Consider the following 19,137-nt stretch of genomic DNA (forward strand, 5'->3'; position numbering starts at 1 on the left):
GCAAAACCATTACATAGAGCAGGTAAGTATAACATGTTTGTTATTTGTATAGAGAAGAAAAAACTAGACTTTACAATCACTTTAAGAGTAGGGTAGAGTGTTCTCTGTTGTGCTGAAAATATAAAGTTGATTTTGGCTCTTTGGGAACCATCTTTATTACACAGTGATGGTTAAAAGCCTTTTTTACTTTTGTCTTTCATTCTCACCACTCAACTTTTTTGTTGCTTTAACAGCCTCTTCTAAAAATGACTATAGTGCAAATGGGAAAAGGACTTAGATCTAGAGCTAGACGCATCAGAATGGAAACAAATTTGGAATAACACTAAATCAGCATCCCTGAATGAAATAGCGGTTGAAACAAACTACAAGGTTCTCACTCGATGGTACTTAGTGCCAGTCAGGATTGCGAAATATGTGCAAAATTACCTGGACCACTGTTTCAGGGGATGCTCATCACCTGGGACATATTTTCACATTTGGTGGTCGTGTCCAAAAGCACTATCATTTTGGTCAGAAATTTTCCATATTATCAGCGCCCTCTTCGAAAAGACAATTCCCCTAGATCCCAAAATGGCGCTACTAAACCTAAAACCTGACAATGTTTCGAATATGCAATTTAAACTAATTCTGCAGCTTCTTACAGCCGCGAAACAGACACTCGCAAAGGCTTGGAAGTCACCTAATTTATCACTAAATGAAGTGATAAAATGATGGCAATCGATATGGATACGATCACCAGATTCGAGAAAATATGGAAGCCTTGGTTCACATATGTAATTCCTAATGCAATGAATAACGATGTTTTACAGCCATGGTAGCCCAGACAATTTAACAATCTACTGCAATGACTTCAGAACTCAGATTGCTCCTGCAGACCCCCTCTTCCTCAACCCCTCTATCCTCTGCCTCCCTTCTCCCCCCCCCTCTTTAGAAACATGTTCTTAGCTTAACAATGTTGTTTTCGCAACTACTATTACAATGTTGAATATCGTTGAAACTCCCAACGATTGCACCAAAAGACTATACATTGGGACAGTTTAGCGTACAATGGCTAAAAGAAGTAATGCAAAGTGAACCTAGGTAGCCAGTTATTCAGTCACTATTGATACTGTATACATTGTTAGGATGACTGAAATAAGTGACGTTTGCAATGTACAATGACTATGTTTGTTTGTTTGTTAAAGTGGTTGTAAAGTCACTTTCAATGTAATTGTGCATTTCATCCTTGTAAACCGATTGCCATTTTTTTTTTTCCTTACCTGCCTGCTTCTGAAGTTACAGCTAGATTGACGAGTGGGGACGCGTACCGCGCATGCGCCGGATCCCCGTTAATTTCGGCAAGCAGAGCCTCTGCCGGCTAAAAATCTGTTTATGTCAGGGCTGCGTCATTTCCTTATGGTGACATCAGCCCCGACATCCCGCGATACTCCTATTGAGAAGCTGAGCCTTGACTCCATGTGACTCGCTACGTCGGAGGGGTTGTGGAGAGGAGACGAGGCTCGGCTTCAGGAAATCATGCGCACGCCACAGCTACATACTGAGGGCGGAAATATATCACTGTATAGGCATGGAAGACAGCAGTAGAAATGGCGGCGGGGAGGTACAAGCAGGAGTGTTCACAAAAACGTATATTGAAACAAGTAAGACGTTTTTTTTGGCATACTATATATGTAACGTTGATTGAAAATACCTAACTTAAGCTATATATGGCGATTTAGTAATTACATGTCTGAGTTTACTACCGCTTTAAAGAATTTCTTCTCCTTGTAACTTGTTCTCTTCACTATGCTTGTACAATTCTTTATCAACTCAATAAAGATACTTTGACAAGGAAAATGACTATAGTCCCTGTAACATAGCATTTAAATGGTAATCCAGTCAAAGGTCCACGGGGTAAACACACCCAAAAGTAAGATGACCAGACTTTTTAAATGAAATCCGGGGACATCTTTTATTTTTTACTAGTAGTGGCAGCAATCAGCGACTCTCTGCCCCTTAGCCGCCCGCCTCACAGCCTCTCAAGTCTTACTCTCCGGTCCCAGCTACTACTGGGTGGGGAGCGGAGGGAGATCACTCCGCCAGGGAAGGCAATGAGATAAGCAGACCGACTTCATCTAAGGCAGAAGAACATGCGAGTGGAGCTGAATGGGCATGCACCCAAAACTGAATAAATATTCCCTCCTCTCCGAGCAGCACATGATCATCAGAAAGGGGCACAGATAATAGAAAAAATACACCCCCTAAGCTAGTAGGAGCGGGAGTGTGTAATTCAATATTTTTTTTAATTCTCCACTTTCTTTGAAATTGCCCTAGCCCCTGTTGAAATCCAATCCGGGGACAAAACCGGGGACAGATTTATTCCGGGGACAGTGTCCTCAATCCGGGGACTGTCCCCGGAAACCGGGGATGTCTGGTCACCCTACCCAAAAAGGATATTTAAAGCGGGAGTTCACCCTAAAAAAAAATGCTCATTTTGTCAAGGGGAATCGGCTATTTTTTTTAAAAACAAAGCAGTACTTACTGTTTTAGAGAGCGATCTTCTCCGCCGCTTCCGGGTATGGTCTTCGGGACTGGGCGTTCCTTCTTGATTGACAGTCTTCCGACAGGCTTCTGACGGTCGCATCTATCGCGTCACGAGTAGCCGAAAGAAGCCAAACGTCGGTGCGGCGCTATACGGCGCCTGCGCACCGACGTTCAGCTACTTTCGAAAAATCGTGACGCGATAGATGCGACCGTCGGAAGCCTCTCGGAAGACTGTCAATCAAGAAGGAACGCCCTGTCCCGCAGCCCATACCCGGAAGCGGCGGAGAAGATGTATCTCTAAAACGGTAAGTACGGCTTTGATTTAAAAAAAATAGCCGATTCCCCTAGACAAAGTGAGCATGAATCTAATCTTAAAAATTGTCATTTTCGGGTGAACCTCCACTTTAAGTTGAACAGTAGGAGGATGTTTTGTCAGTCACTGGCCTAAGTTCAGTAATGATAACTCTCTGCTATAATTCTCAGTTCTGGGAAGCTTACCTAAGAGGTTTGGTAGCTCCCGCCCTGCTTTGCATGTTCCAGTTCCTCCAGCTGCATTCTTTATAAAATAAAATAAATAATAGATCTGATAAGGAGAATGGGAGTCCTCCTTAATGACCAGAGGAAATATGCAGATCCAGGTACTTAAAGCGGGGGTTCACCCTTAGAGGGCACTTTTTCCCCCTAGATGGATGCTCGTTTTCTCTAGGGGAATCGGCTATTTGTTTTAAAATATGTGCAGTACTTACCCGTTTACGAGATGCATCCTCTCCGTCGCTTCCGGGTATGGGCTGCGGGACTGGGCGTTCCTTCTTGATTGACAGTCTTCCGAGAGGCTTCCGACGGTCGCATCCATCGCGTCACGATTTTCCGAAAGAAGCCGAACATCGGTGCGCAGGCGCAGTATAGAGCCGCACCGACGTTCGGCTTCTTTCGGCTACGAGTGACGCGATGGATGCGACCGTCGAAAGTCTCTCGGAAGAATGTCAATCAAGAAGGAACGCCCGCTCCCGAAGACCCATACCCGGAAGCGACGGAGAAGATGCAGCTCGAAAACGGGTAAGTACTGCTCATATTTTAATACAAATAGCCGATTCCCCTAGACCGAACGAGCAGGAATCTAAGGGGAGAAAAAAAAAAATTTAACAAATGGGTGAACTCCCGCTTTAAGCACAGAGATCTCTCCAACAGAATGCAAGAGCTATAACAAGCTGCCAACTCATTTAAAGCAGAAGTTTAGTTAAATTGTCTTTCTGGGATAATGGTTCTCTAACATTAGCTATCTCTAATAAACCATATTCCACATGCTGCCAATTGCGCCTTAGTGTAGAAATGTTACCTGCAATCAGTGGCGGCTGGTGGTATATTTTTTTGGGGTGGGGCAGAACCACCCAGTCGGGTCACCCGCCCCTGCGCCCTTTGTTACGGGCCACCCCGGCCTGCAATCATGTTAGGTCCTCTTCACAGTTCTGAACCTCTGGTACTGCATTGGTTAACTTCTTCTGTATTTGTAGTACAGTGGAACCCTGGTGTACGAGTAACGCGGTTTACGAGCGTTTTGAAAGAAGAACAACTTTTTTTCAAATCCTGACTCGGTTTGCGAGTGTTGTCTCGCCAGACAAGCAGGATTCAAGCCTCTACGGTGTGCAGTACTGCATATGGTCAGAGGTGCGGTTGTGCCGGTGACAATCGGAATGGTTCGGAGCCGTTTGGAAACACTCCGTTCCCGAGCGTTTCCGAGGGTTTCTGAGTTAAGCCGACCTGTGTCTGAGTATTTCCGAGTGTCTCCGATGCCCCCCTCCACCTCTGACCACATGCAGTATTGCATGCAATAGAACTCAATGCGGAACGAATTATCATAATTGACTTCTATGGGGAAACTCGCTTTGATATGCAAGTGTTTTGGATTACAAGCATTCTCCTGGAATGGATTATGCTCGTAATCCAAGGCTCCACTGAATATTTAAAAAGTCCTGATGGCAGCCTACCCCCTACTGTCTTCTCCTCCATCCAGACATGTCTTTGTATTGTTTTCACAGCATGCAACGTGCTTTGTAAATGAGGTGGATGGATAACAGGATACACTCCCCCATTCACAGAACATGTTGCATTCAGTGAAAACAATATAAGGACTTTTCTGAATGGAGAGGAGGACAGAAAGGGTCAGGTGGCCATCAGGACTTTTAGAAATGCACTGCATAGACAGAAGAAGTTAGCCCCTGCCGCACAGGAGGTTCAGCACTATGAAGGAGACCTGTAATCACTGGCCTGGATTCAAGAAGCAATTGCGCCTGTGTAACCATAGGTTACACAGCGCAATTGCTTACTTGCCCCGGCGTAACGAATGCTCCTGATTCAGGAACCTCGTTACGCCGACTGCAGCCTAAGATCTGCGCGGCATAAGGCTCTTATGCCCGCATATCTTAGGCTGCATTCTTGCGATGGCCGCTAGGTGGCGTTCCCGTTGTACTCAGCGTATAGTATGCAAATTGCATACTAACACCGATTCACAACGTTGCGCGAGCCCTGCGTACGCAATTTACGTCGTTTCCGTACGGCGTTTTTTGCGTAAGGCTGCCCCTGCTATGAGCAGGGGCAGCCAATGTTACGCATACCTGTCGTTCCCGCGTCGCGAAATTTGAATTTTACGTAGTTTGCGTAAGTGAATCGTGAATGGCGCTGGACGCCATTCACGTTCACTTTGAAGCAAATGACGTCCTTGCGACGTCATTTGCCGCAATGCACGTCGGGAAAGTTTCCCGACGGAGCATGCGCTCTACAATCGGCGCTGGAACGCGCCTAATTCAAATGATTCCCGCCCCCTACGGGATCATTTAAATTGCGCGCGCTTACACCGGGCAATTTTGCCGGCGCGCCCTCGCAATTTACGGAGCTACTGCTCCGTGAATCGAGGGCAGCGCAAAATATTTGCGTGGGCGCAGGGCAAAATCGTTGCCCTGCGCCTCCGCAAATATAGCGCAGATCTCTTTGAATCTGGGCCAACATTTCTACACTAAGGAGCAATCAGCAGGATGTGGGAAATGGTTCATTAGAGGTAGGTAATGTTACCTCCCCATTCATAGAACATATTGCATTCAGTGAAAACATTACAAGAACTTTTCTGAATCGAGGGGAGGACAGAAAATTCATCAGTCCCCTTCCTCCCCGCGGCACCGGCATTGTTACTGTGCCATGCGCTGTGATTGGCTGGACAATCTTCTGGGACGTGTACCAGAAGATTGCAGGTAAGGAGGGGGGAGAGGTGATTTACAACAAGAGGTGAGAAAATCCCTCTTTGTAACCAAAACTAGTGCCCACTCCCCCTGCCAAGGGAGCTGAGATTTTCCCCCTCTGCGTGTCTTCCGCGTTCGCGGCTCCCACGCTCTAAATATGCAGTGGATACTAGCTCATTATGCCTTTTGCCTTTCAGGTATGTAAAAAAAAAAAAAAAAGCTGCTGCGGATTTACTACCGCTTTAAATAGTAAATAAACAGCATCTGCTTTTCCTTGATGCTAATCCCTCTTGAGGCTAAGCCAATGATCACCTCCTATACAGGCGGTCCACTAGTTACAAACACCTGACTTACAAACGACTCCTACTTACAAAAGGAGGGAGACAACAGGAAGTGAGAGGAAATCTACCCCCAGGAAGGGAAATTCTCTCCTGTAAGAGTTAATAGGGGAAAAAGGTGTCTCTACTGAAGCTTTATCACTTATCCTTGTTTCCACAACAACCCAACATTTTCAAAATCCAATTGTCATTGGGACAGAAAGTGAAATCTTCTGAACAGGGGCACAGACAGCAAAACAAACTTTACAGGGGTGTTAACCCTTCCCTATGCTATCCAAAAAGCTTCAAAATATTTTTTGGTTGGAACGACACTACACTACACTTAACCACTTCAGCCCCGGACCATATTGCTGGTCAAAGACCAGGCCACTTTTTGCGATTCGGCACTGCGTCGCTTTAACTGACAATTGCGCGGTCGTGCGACGTGGCTCCCAAACAAAATTGGCGTGCTTTTTTTCCCACAAATAGAGCTTTCTTTTGGTGGTATTTGATCACCTCTGCGGTTTTTAGTTTTTGCGCTATAAACAAAAATAGAGCGACAATTTTGAAAAAAAATTATATTTTTTACTTTTTGCTGTAATAAATATCCCCCAAAAATATATAAAAAAAACTATTTTTTTCCTCAGTTTAGGCCGATACGTATTCTTCTACATATTTTTCGTAAAAAAAAAAAAAATCGCAATACGCGTTTATTGATTGGTTTGCGCAAAAGTTATAGCGTTTACAAAATAGGGGATAGTTTTATAGCATTTTTATTGATATATTTTTTTTACTAGTAATGGCGGCGATCAGCGATTTTTTTATCAGTACTGCGACATTATGGCGGACACTTCGGACACTTTTGACACATTTTTGGGACCATTGGCATTTTTATAGCGATCAGTGCTATAAAAATGCATTGATTACTGTAAAAATGCCACTGGCAGGGAAGGGGTTAACACTAGTGGGCGAGGAAGGGGTTAAGTATGTTCCCTGAGTGTGTTCTAACTGAAGGGGGGGGGGTTGACTCACTAGGGGAAATGACTGATCGCTGTTCATACATTGTATGAACAGACAATCAGGCATTTCCCCCCTCTGACAGCTCCCGGTTCTCGCTCTGTAACGAGCGATCGCCCCCCTATTAGCTGCTTGGCGAGATGATGTATAGCTACGTGATCTCGCCCAGCATGAGCCGACCTGCTGCCGTAAAACTGCGGCGGCTGGTCAGCAAGCGGTTAAAAAATGTACCTGTTCCGACTTACAAACAGATTCAAATTAAATCGGAGTTCCACCCAAAAGTGGAATTTCCGCTTTAAGCACTCCTCACCCCCTTACATGCCACATTTGGCATGTAATTTTTTTTTTGGGGGGGGGGGGAGTGGGACTTCCTGTCCCACTTCCCCCTTCCGCCCAGGGACTGCCTCGGCGACTCCTCCTCTCGCCTTAGATCCCTCTAGGCGATCTCCTGGGACACGTGACAGGTCCCAGGAGATCGGCTGTCCACTCAGGGAGCGCAGTGCCGCTCGCGCATGTGCAGTGCGTGCCCGACCATGAAGCTGAAAGCTGTCACGGCCGGGTGCCCACAGAGTGAATGGAGGCGCCGGCGGAGAGGGGGGGGGGGGCAATGCTCCGGGCGGCAGCATCGCTGGACCGTGGAGCAGGTAAGTGTCTGTTTATTAAAAGTCAGCAGCTACACTTTTTGTAGCTGCTGACTTTTAATAAACCTAAAAAAAGGCTGGAACTCCCCTTTAAGAACAAACCTACAGTCCCTATCTTGTTTGTAACCCGGGGACCGCCTGTATGTATCAACAACCTTGGATGAATAAATATTGCAATGATTAATTTGTATTATTATTATTATTATTATTATTATTATTATTATTATTATTATTATTATCACTTGCATACATGCCTATTGTGTGTAAAAAAATACAATTAATGATTGATACATCAAAGAATATAAAGTGACAATGATTAAAGTGCATAAAGTGATAATTAGTGCGTTAAAGCCTTTTGGTGCAAAAAGTGTTGTAGTGCTCCGTGTCCCAACGATGTCAATACATCCTGCTGCTGAGGGCACTGTTAAAATCCAAACTCACCAGATGTGTTGACATCTGCGGCAGATCGCACACCCAGTGTGTTTTAAGCACGTTGCGAGAAATGCACACAGAACGCAGGTTTTCTGCACCACGTTCCGGTGTAAATGAGCCTGAAGATCACAGGAAAATAAAGCAGCCAGGAAAGCAGGAAACAGAGCAACGTTATAAACATCAATCATAGCGCAGACCCTCAAAATAACCATAACAGGAAACCGCTAGTGTACGCATATCTCAAACATCAACACATCTTACAGTACATGAAACCGAAAATTCTGAAGTAAAGCAAGCATCTATGAACATACTGTGTGGAAACTTGAAGCATAAAAAATGCATTATGCTACAAGTAGTAAATGTAGAAAAGTAACATCTGTTACTCTACAAACATCTGTAATGCAGATCACTCACCGCAATCACAAGTTTAAGTTTCTTCTCCGCAGCAGACTGCCCCAAAATAGGAAAGCATACGTTCAGGAAAATAAAACAACTTAATAAAAAATACAATAAGCGACTTGCAGCTGGGAGAGAGGAAGGCATTGTTATCCGTCTTGTAGAGCAAGTTCATCTGGCAACCTTTGGACGATGCACTGCATATGTATAAGTGGTAGGGCGGAGCAAAGCATTCTTTTGCCAAATGAAAGTAAAAAGTATAGCACACTATAATGTTTAGACATGTCACCTCTTGTGGAATGCTCGGCTGAAAGGGCAAAGAAATATATTGTTTTGAGGCTGATTGATAATGTGTAACTTTATAAAAAATAAATAAAAATCCAGTTTGTGGAGAAACAGACAATAATACAGTGCAGTAGATACAACAAACTACGTAATAATAGACCTGTGTCTATTAATAGTAGACTACGTAATAGTAGACCTGAATGCAAAACTACCGTATTTTATTTTTACTTGGATAGAGTAAGGCCCCTTTCACACATGCGGACCGTATGTCCGCTTTTTCATCCACTCGTTTACGGATGAAAAGGGGACATACCGTATATACTCGAGTATAAGCCGACCCGATTATAAGCCGAGGCACCTAATTTTACCACAACAAAATGGGAAAACGTATTGACTCGAGTATAGGCCTAGGGTGTCCATCTGCATGTCTCACTGTGCCTCGCTTTGCCTCACTGTGTCCATGTGCATGCCTCACTGTGCCCATGCCTCACTGTGCCCATGCCTCACTGTGCCCATGCCTCACTGTGCCCATGCCTCACTGTGTCAAAGACTAGACTTACGTTTAACATGGGAGTATATAAAAGGGGTGCCTGGCTTTTAAAAATCGGTGCTCCCTGGCCGTAGGTTCCCCAGACAGCAAACTGTGTACACTTGTAGAGGATAACTGGGGCTACATGTGTACCAAGTTTCAGGTCCAGGGGACCTACGGCCGGCCAGTACCAGGTCCCCAAATTTAGTGGAGAAATTACTGTTTAACATGGGAGTCTATGGAAGGGGTGCCCGGCTTTGAAATATTGGTGCTCCCCGGCCGTAGGTCCCCTGGACAACAAACTTTGCACACTTGTAGAGAAGGAGTGGGGCTATATGTGTTATAAGTTTACGGCCGGCTGGTACCGGCTCCCTAAAGTCCAGGAGATCAGGCGCAAAAAGGTGAAAGGTGAAATGTGCTGAAAAATGTTGGCTTATGCTCGAGTATATACGGTACATGAATCCCTATGAGATAGCGGGTGTCAGCAAATGAACATCCGCTGACACCTGATCTCATCGGTGTCCGCAATGCTCTGATTCTGCAGACGGAGGAAAATCCTAGTTTTCCATCCGTCTGAAGAGCGGATCGGGTGAACACTGACAGACGGTCCATGTTCATCCGATCCCCCCATAGGGGAGAGCAGAGATCTGACAGGGCGGTCCCTGCGCAGTGTGCAGGGACCGCCCTGTCATCTGCTGGCTCAGCGGGGATCAACGGAGCGATCCCCGCTAAACAAGCAGATAAGACATGTACGGATCCTCGCGGGATCTGCACATGTGAAAAGGGCCTAAGGGAGGATTAAAGCTTCATGCACACTGAGCGTGCACAGTTCCCCTGAACAACATAAATCTCCTGTGCTTGGGTAGTGGGTCTAGGAGGGAAAAAAAAAACCCTAATTTGGATTTTAATGGCAACAACACCACTAGATATCATAAAAGAAAAGTTTATTGGTACATGTAAAATGGATCAATCACATGTAGCACCTGGTTACTTCAAAGTACCGGTGCATTTTAAATTTAGAGGGAGATCAGAGTGTAAATTGAACTCTGATCATGTTAATGTGTTCAAACTTAGATCTCTGTCTCAGCTTGGCTGTGCTGTGGGCTCATTCTGTTGTTGCCGGGGTGCTCTTCCCACGCCAGGGCAGTAGGTGGCAGCAGTGAAGTCAAGATTTGGGTACTTTTCCCCAGAATCCAATCAGGAGGGTTGGGCCTCACTGTGCATGCTGGGGGAGGGTATTTATGGGGCAGACACTATTAGTTCTGGGTCTTCTTCTTCGGAGTGCGGCACCCACCTTTAGGGTGACTGCACCACGGCGCCCCGGAGTTATGGTCTACCAGGCGGGGGCGTGCGTGCCACGCGGGGTTTCTGGTTCCGGGACCATGTTGGTCCGGAACATTTGAGCTGTGGCAGGGAGCCCAGTGGTCGACTGGGTTCCCAATTCTGAAGATCCCGAGCGAGATAGCTGTTCGGTGGGGAGTCCATCTGAGGAGAGCCAATGAGAGGCTGGCAATCCAATACGGTCTCGACAAACCACCGGGGATCGAGGTATCCGGACACTGAGAGGCTGGTCACCTGTCAGTCGGTACCTGAAAGCAACTTGAAGGAGATCCAGGCGTAATTCTATCAAGGAGGTTTATCTCCGTAACCACAATCAGGAAAGCCTGTGGCAGAGGTTTCTCCCTGAGTCCATTCCAGGAGGGTCTGTGGCAGAGACTGTTCCCCAAAGGTTCCAGTTCATTACAGGAAGGTCTGTGGCAGAGTTTTTTCCTCAAAGATTTGAGCGATACCCTGGCTGCCAGGCCAGTGAGAGAGGCCTGTCCAGGTACGCTGTTCCCACTCAAGCAGGAGTGGCGCAAGAAGTATTACACTTGGGAGCAGGATTGTTTTCCCTATTGCTACACCTGAATCTGCTCTTCTTCTTCTCCATTTAACTCTACCTTCTTCACCACAAGTTTTATTGTTTTTACCCGGCTGGGTAATAAAGAGCACAGCAAAAGACACCTGTCGTGGACATTCCATTACTACTGCTATATGCACCAAACACCCCTAGGAATTCGGAGAGCCACGAGGTAAATGTGCCACCCAAAACAAACCAGCAGCTCCTCCGAGATTAGTGCTACACACACATGTGATGATCTGTTAAAAACAAAGCAGAAAAACACATAGTAAATGTCCAGACATGTTTTAGGTTCAAGCTTTTCGTCAGGGGTATTAGATAGGAGAAGATATTCAAATATTTGTCAAAATTGGATAAGATGATGGTGCAATGTTCAATGAGCTATGCAAGCAGAAATCACAAGGATCACTGCAGAAGATGGCCTCAGTGGAGAGCTCCAACACTGCCCCCAAAGGCCATAGACAGGGTGTCCCACGGAGGTCCCCACACTGATTGGTCGCATATCACAGATGGTATAGGAAATAAAAACACGGGTGTGTAATAGATATGATGTGTATCATGATACGAGCCTTAGCACGGCCCTTCTTGGTCCTTAACTACTAGCCGACCGCGCACCGTCATTATACGGTGGCAGGTCGGCTCTCCTGGGCGAGAGCCCGTAGCTATACGTCCGCTCTTCGAGCGGCCACTAGGGGCGCGTGCGCGCCGCCGGAGGCGCGCGCCCGACCCCCGCTCGCCCCCGACTCCCGTGCGTGTGCCCGGCGGGCTCGATCGCCGCAGGGCACCCGCGATTGCTTGTTACAGAGCGGGGACCGGGAGCTGTGTAAACACACAGCTCTCGGTCCTGTCAGCGGGGGAAATGCTGATTTTCTGTTCATACAATGTACAGAGGATCAGTGTTTCCCCTAGTGAGGCCACCCCCCCCCCCCCACAGTAAGAACACACCCAGGGACATACTTGACCCCTTACCCGCCCCCTAGTGTTAACCCCTTTACTGCCAGTGGCATTTTTATAGTAATCCAATGCATTTTTATAGCACCGATCGCTATAAAAATGCCAATGGTCCCAAAAATGTGTCAAAAGTGTCCGAAGTGTCCGCCATAATGTCGCAGTACCGAAAAAAAAATCGCTGATCGCCGCCATTACTAGTAAAAAAAAATATTAATAAAAATGCCATAAAAATACCCCCTATTTTGTAAACGCTATAACTTTTGCGCAAACCAATCAATAAACGCTTATTGCGATTTTTTTTTACGAAAAATATGTAGAAGAATATGTATCGGCCTAAAAAGGAGGAAAAAAAAGTTTTTTATATATTTTTGGGGGATATTTATTATAGCAAAAAGTAAAAAAATATTCATTTTTTTCAAAATTGTCGCTCTATTTTTGTTTATAGCGCAAAAAATGAAATCCGCAGAGGTGATCAAATACCACCAAAAGAAAGCTCTATTTGTGGGAAAAAAAGGACGCCAATTTTGTTTGGGAGCCACGTCGCACGACCGCGCAATTGTCAGTTAAAGCGGCGCAGTCCCGAATCGCAAAAAGTGCTCTGGTCTTTGGGCAGCAATATGGTCCGGGGGTTAAGTGGTTAAAGCGGAGGTCCATTCAAACTAATTTTTTTTTTACATCAGCAGCTACTAACACTGTAGCTGCTAACTTTTAATAAGGACACTTACCCGTCCTAGTCGCCAGCGATGTCGGCCCCCGCCGAGGCCAATCCTTGATCCTGGCAGCTCCAAGCGCCGCCATCCACAGTAAGGGAAACAGACAGTGAAGCCGTGCGGCTTCACTGCCTGTTTCCTACTGCGCACAGAGGCCTGTCCAGGTACGCTGTTCCCACTCAAGCAGGAGTGGCGCAAGAAGTATTACACTTGGGAGCAGGATTGTTTTCCCTATTGCTACACCTGAATCTGCTCTTCTTCTTCTCCATTTAACTCTACCTTCTTCACCACAAGTTTTATTGTTTTTACCCGGCTGGGTAATAAAGAGCACAGCAAAAGACACCTGTCGTGGACATTCCATTACTACTGCTATATGCACCAAACACCCCTAGGAATTCGGAGAGCCACGAGGTAAATGTGCCACCCAAAACAAACCAGCAGCTCCTCCGAGATTAGTGCTACACACACATGTGATGATCTGTTAAAAACAAAGCAGAAAAACACATAGTAAATGTCCAGACATGTTTTAGGTTCAAGCTTTTCGTCAGGGGTATTAGATAGGAGAAGATATTCAAATATTTGTCAAAATTGGATAAGATGATGGTGCAATGTTCAATGAGCTATGCAAGCAGAAATCACAAGGATCACTGCAGAAGATGGCCTCAGTGGAGAGCTCCAACACTGCCCCCAAAGGCCATAGACAGGGTGTCCCACGGAGGTCCCCACACTGATTGGTCGCATATCACAGATGGTATAGGAAATAAAAACACGGGTGTGTAATAGATATGATGTGTATCATGATACGAGCCTTAGCACGGCCCTTCTTGGTCCTTAACTACTAGCCGACCGCGCACCGTCATTATACGGTGGCAGGTCGGCTCTCCTGGGCGAGAGCCCGTAGCTATACGTCCGCTCTTCGAGCGGCCACTAGGGGCGCGTGCGCGCCGCCGGAGGCGCGCGCCCGACCCCCGCTCGCCCCCGACTCCCGTGCGTGTGCCCGGCGGGCTCGATCGCCGCAGGGCACCCGCGATTGCTTGTTACAGAGCGGGGACCGGGAGCTGTGTAAACACACAGCTCTCGGTCCTGTCAGCGGGGGAAATGCTGATTTTCTGTTCATACAATGTACAGAGGATCAGTGTTTCCCCTAGTGAGGCCACCCCCCCCCCCCACAGTAAGAACACACCCAGGGACATACTTGACCCCTTACCCGCCCCCTAGTGTTAACCCCTTTACTGCCAGTGGCATTTTTATAGTAATCCAATGCATTTTTATAGCACCGATCGCTATAAAAATGCCAATGGTCCCAAAAATGTGTCAAAAGTGTCCGAAGTGTCCGCCATAATGTCGCAGTACCGAAAAAAAAATCGCTGATCGCCGCCATTACTAGTAAAAAAAAATATTAATAAAAATGCCATAAAAATACCCCCTATTTTGTAAACGCTATAACTTTTGCGCAAACCAATCAATAAACGCTTATTGCGATTTTTTTTTACGAAAAATATGTAGAAGAATATGTATCGGCCTAAAAAGGAGGAAAAAAAAGTTTTTTATATATTTTTGGGGGATATTTATTATAGCAAAAAGTAAAAAAATATTCATTTTTTTCAAAATTGTCGCTCTATTTTTGTTTATAGCGCAAAAAATGAAATCCGCAGAGGTGATCAAATACCACCAAAAGAAAGCTCTATTTGTGGGAAAAAAAGGACGCCAATTTTGTTTGGGAGCCACGTCGCACGACCGCGCAATTGTCAGTTAAAGCGGCGCAGTCCCGAATCGCAAAAAGTGCTCTGGTCTTTGGGCAGCAATATGGTCCGGGGGTTAAGTGGTTAAAGCGGAGGTCCATTCAAACTAATTTTTTTTTTACATCAGCAGCTACTAACACTGTAGCTGCTAACTTTTAATAAGGACACTTACCCGTCCTAGTCGCCAGCGATGTCGGCCCCCGCCGAGGCCAATCCTTGATCCTGGCAGCTCCAAGCGCCGCCATCCACAGTAAGGGAAACAGACAGTGAAGCCGTGCGGCTTCACTGCCTGTTTCCTACTGCGCATGCGAATAGGCCAGCTACCAGGTATGCCACCCTAGACCACCAGGGATGCCATCAGTGCCCACAATGGATGCCAATCAGTGCCCACAATGGATGCCAATCAGTGCCCACAATGGGCATCACTGATTGGTAGGCATTGTTTGGCACTGATTGGCATCCATCAGTACAAAATATTACAGTACATCCGTGCTGTGTCGCCCATCTGTGCCCCTCCGTGCCGCCCATCTGTGCCCATCTGTGCCACCCACCTGTGCCGCCCATCCGTGCCACCCACCTGTGCCGCCCATCTGTGCCGCCCATCTGTGCCCATCTGTGCCCATCCGTGCCGCCCCATCTGTGCCCATCCATGCCGCCCCATCTATGCCCAACCATGAAGCATAAAACGTACTTATTTACAAAGTTTTGTAACGGAAATAAAAAAAAAGCATTTGTTTTTCAAAATTTTCAGACTTTTTTTTTTTGCAGAAAATAAAAATGCCAGATGTGATCAAATACCACCAAAAGAAAGCTCTATTTGTTGGAACAAAATTATGAAAATTTAGTTTGGGTACAGTGTGCATGACCGCGTAATTGTCATTCAAAGTGCAACAGCGCTGAAAGCTGAAAATTGGTCTGGGCAGGAAGGTGTATAAGTGCCCAGTATGGAAGTGGTTAAAACAGCAATGGTTATACTCATATTCCGACAAATGCAAAAGCGAGGAGTCTTTCTCAGGTCTGTTGTGAGATCGCTTTGGCTCTGAGGAAGAGGATCCTCCCTCGAAACACGTTACAAGCATTCTCCTGGAACGGATTATGCTCGTAATCCGAGCTTCCACTGTATTTCCAAATACAAATTTGTCCTCCCATAAAAAGGTTTGCAATACTGGGCGCAAATTTTGCGCCCATAGCGAGCCCTCTCTTCTGGGAGAAGAACTGGCTGTCAAGCCAAAAATAATTATGAGAATTATGGGAGTCTTTCTCCCTGGTGTGGAGTGTTGTGCTCGCCCCTTCCCTTGGACTACAGGAGAGTCAGGACGCTCTCTATGTTGCAGATAGAGAAAGGAGATGTGTGTTAGTGGGTGTCCTGACTCTCCTGTAGTCAAAGGGAGGGGGTGAGCATGACACTCCACACCAGGGAGAAAGCCTTGCATTACTGTGTGGAGTTACAGACAGAAGAACAGGAAGTGAGGATTTATCAGAAGAAATAAGGACATTTAAAAGCAAAATGGAAGGATGAGGTAAGTGAAGGAGGACTGCACTAAGGTAAAGGAAGCTATTTAGGGGAAAAAATGTGTACCTTTACAACCCCTTTAAGGTGAGCCTTTGTTTCAAGGGCCACTACTGGAGAAACTGATCCAAATACTGCCCCAACCTTGATGTAACAGACCCAATACCGTTAACTATAGGTCTAGGTTAAACTCTGCTATAGTAATGGTCACATCCCTGGTAATTTGAGAGAAAGGGAAAACTCCCCTCACATATGGGACTTTAGGAAGGTATAAACAATCAAAATTGTATGAAACTTATTTTTTTATTAGTATCAAATTTATGTATTAAAAAGCATGGTTTAAAAAAATATCATCAATACAGTACAGAAATGCATAATAAATACATAAAGAAATTGGTCAAAAAACACAGATTTAGATCGTAACGCTCAGTGACAATACAGAAAACCATACACTAACATGTTTCGGAGTCAAAAGAGCTCCTTCATCAGGGAAGGTTTTTCATAATCATGGTAAATATAATCTTTAAAAAAACAGCATATATTGGAGCATTCATTATTGATTTAGACATGGGGGAAAGGGTGAAGAGAAGGTTTGATTATACAACAGCAGCTACTTACTATGCCTGAGTGACGGGATCAAACACACGGTGACCAATGGTGGGATCAAAGTTTGTAGATAATTTTAACCGAAATAAAAACAACTAAAACGAAGACAGAAGAAAAGAAAGGTGTATGAGGCCCTCTTGGCTACCGGACAGTCATGTGGGGCACACAGGGATTACCTGGTATAGACAGGGGGGAGAGAAGGGCAAGAGTCTAAGTATAAATATATAGGGCCAGATTCACAGAATAGATACTCCGTCGTATCTCCTGATACTCCGTCGTATCTCTTGTCGTATCTATGCGGCTGATTCATAGAACATTTCTGTTAACATTTCTGTTAACAGCCCCTGATAGAATTCCTTAGATAAAATCACCACTCCGCCACCTTTATCTGCGGGCCTTACAATTGTATCTCTCCTTTTTTCCAGCTCCTCGATCCCTTATTGTACATACCTTGGGTTGACATTTTTCTTAGGTACCACTTGTTCTAGATCATGCAAAACCAGACTTTTAAATACTTCCAGATGTTGAGTTGCAGTGTTTAGTGGACTGAACAAAGATTTATTATGTAATCCACTATCCACTGCTCTGATGTGTTATTTTCAATATTAGCGAGGTGAGGGCTCTTATTTCATATTTTTTGGTTAATATTTAATTTCCTCATGTATTTGTGTACATCTATGTACACATCAAACTTGCTAATTGATCTTTTCAAACCACATTTAAGTCCCAGATGTAAAACATTTTTTTTTAGCAAATAATTTCCACAGTTAAATTGTATATACCCCCTACTCGGTCCCCCTCGTTCTTTTTTTGGACCCTGCATCCTGCACTACAGCCCCTAATTCTTCTCTCCCTGATGGGCCCTGCTGTTGCACATTGCCCCGCGCCCAATAGGGTTACTGCTGCCATTGGGGCCCACTTGGGGGTGCACAAATGGTCTTCCCCTCTGGGATGGGTAACCTCGACCCCTCCTCTGCCAACCCCTTCTGACCCCTAAAAAAGGAAGTGGTGATTAGGGAAAATTTAAATTCTCCAAGATCCCTATTAAATTCCTTTATTTTTTTCCTTTGTATGTTCCTATCGATCTTCTCTAATCTCTTCTTAATACGATTAATAAAATCTATGACTTGTTGAGATTCCTTAACGGGGTGCAAGCTGCTGCTTCAGGCTAGTGATCCTGCTTTCCAATTTGACCATCTTTTTCTTTTTCCTTTGCAATACAAACTCCTGCAGCTTTAAATCAACTCAACTAAATTCCAACCGTTCTAACAATGATTCTGGGTCATCAAGGACATCCTAAGATCACATCTTAAACTATGTATTATAATTTTCTCTTTGAGATAATGTTCTGAAGTAAATATGCCCCACCAAGTCCTAACTTGTTTCTCTAGTCTAGAGCATGACCTAAGGCCACAAGAGCCCCATTGTAATTGACTTGATTGATAGTTTGCTCATTCACTGTGAATAGATGATTGAAATCTGTGGCCCAGATTCAAGTAGAATTGCGCGATATTTGCGGGGGAGCAGGGCAACGATTTTGCCCTGCGCCCCCGCAAATATTTTGCGCTGCCCTCGAATTCACGGAGCAGTAGCTCAGTGAATTGTGAGGGCGCGCCGGCAAATTTGTCCGGCGTAAGCGCGCGCAAGTTAAATGATCCCGCCGGGGGCGGGAATCATTTAAATTAGGCGCGCTCCCGTGCCGAGCGTACAGCGCATGCTCCGTCGGGAAACTTTCCCGACATGCATTGCGGCAAATGACGTTGCAAGGACGTCATTTGCTTCTAAGTGAACATGAATGGCGTCCAGCGCCATTCACGTTTCACTTACGCAAACGCCGTGAAATTAAAATTTCACGGCGCGGGAAGGCCGGCTTTACTTTAGCATTGGCTGCCCCTACTATTAGAAGGGGCAGCCTTGCGCTAAAAGTAGCCGTACGGAAACTCCGTACCTGGCTTGCACGGGGCCCGCGCAAGCTTGTGAATCAGTGGTAGTATGCAATTTGCATACTACACGCTGATACACAATGGGAGCGCCCCCTAGCGGCCCCCGCAAGAATGCAGCCTAAAATCTGAAAGGCATAAGAGCCTTATGCCGCACAGATTTTAGCCTGCAGTCGGTGTAACGAGGTTCCTGAATCAGGAAGTTACACCGGAGCAAGTAAGCACTTGCGCTGCGTAACCTATGGTTGCGCGGGCGCAAGTGCTTCTTGAATCTGGGCCTGTATGTCTATTAGTTAGAAACTTCAAAGCATCCATAGCTGCTGAGAAAATAGTAAAACAGTATTAATCTCAGTGTCTAAAGGCCTAATTGCACAGCTCAGGTAAAATGAAGTTCCCCAAAAAATATAT

At 45.6% G+C, this 19,137-nt stretch overlaps 1 protein-coding gene across 2 annotated transcripts in view; it reads right to left on the reverse strand.

Moving 5' to 3' along the window:
- The window catches only part of LOC120940274 (prostatic acid phosphatase-like), a 72,703-nt gene extending 63,954 nt beyond the window's left edge, over positions 1 to 8,749 (reverse strand). For both annotated transcript variants that reach the window (XM_040353034.1, XM_040353035.1), the window contains exon 1: positions 8,575 to 8,749. In XM_040353034.1, the coding sequence (XP_040208968.1) occupies positions 8,575 to 8,703 (129 nt within the window). In that variant the 5' untranslated portion in view covers positions 8,704 to 8,749. The remainder of the gene's footprint in view (positions 1 to 8,574) is intronic.
- Between the last annotated feature and the right edge of the window lie 10,388 nt (positions 8,750 to 19,137).

Source organism: Rana temporaria, chromosome 5 (assembly GCF_905171775.1).
Source record: "Rana temporaria chromosome 5, aRanTem1.1, whole genome shotgun sequence".
NCBI classification, from domain to species: domain Eukaryota; kingdom Metazoa; phylum Chordata; class Amphibia; order Anura; family Ranidae; genus Rana; species Rana temporaria.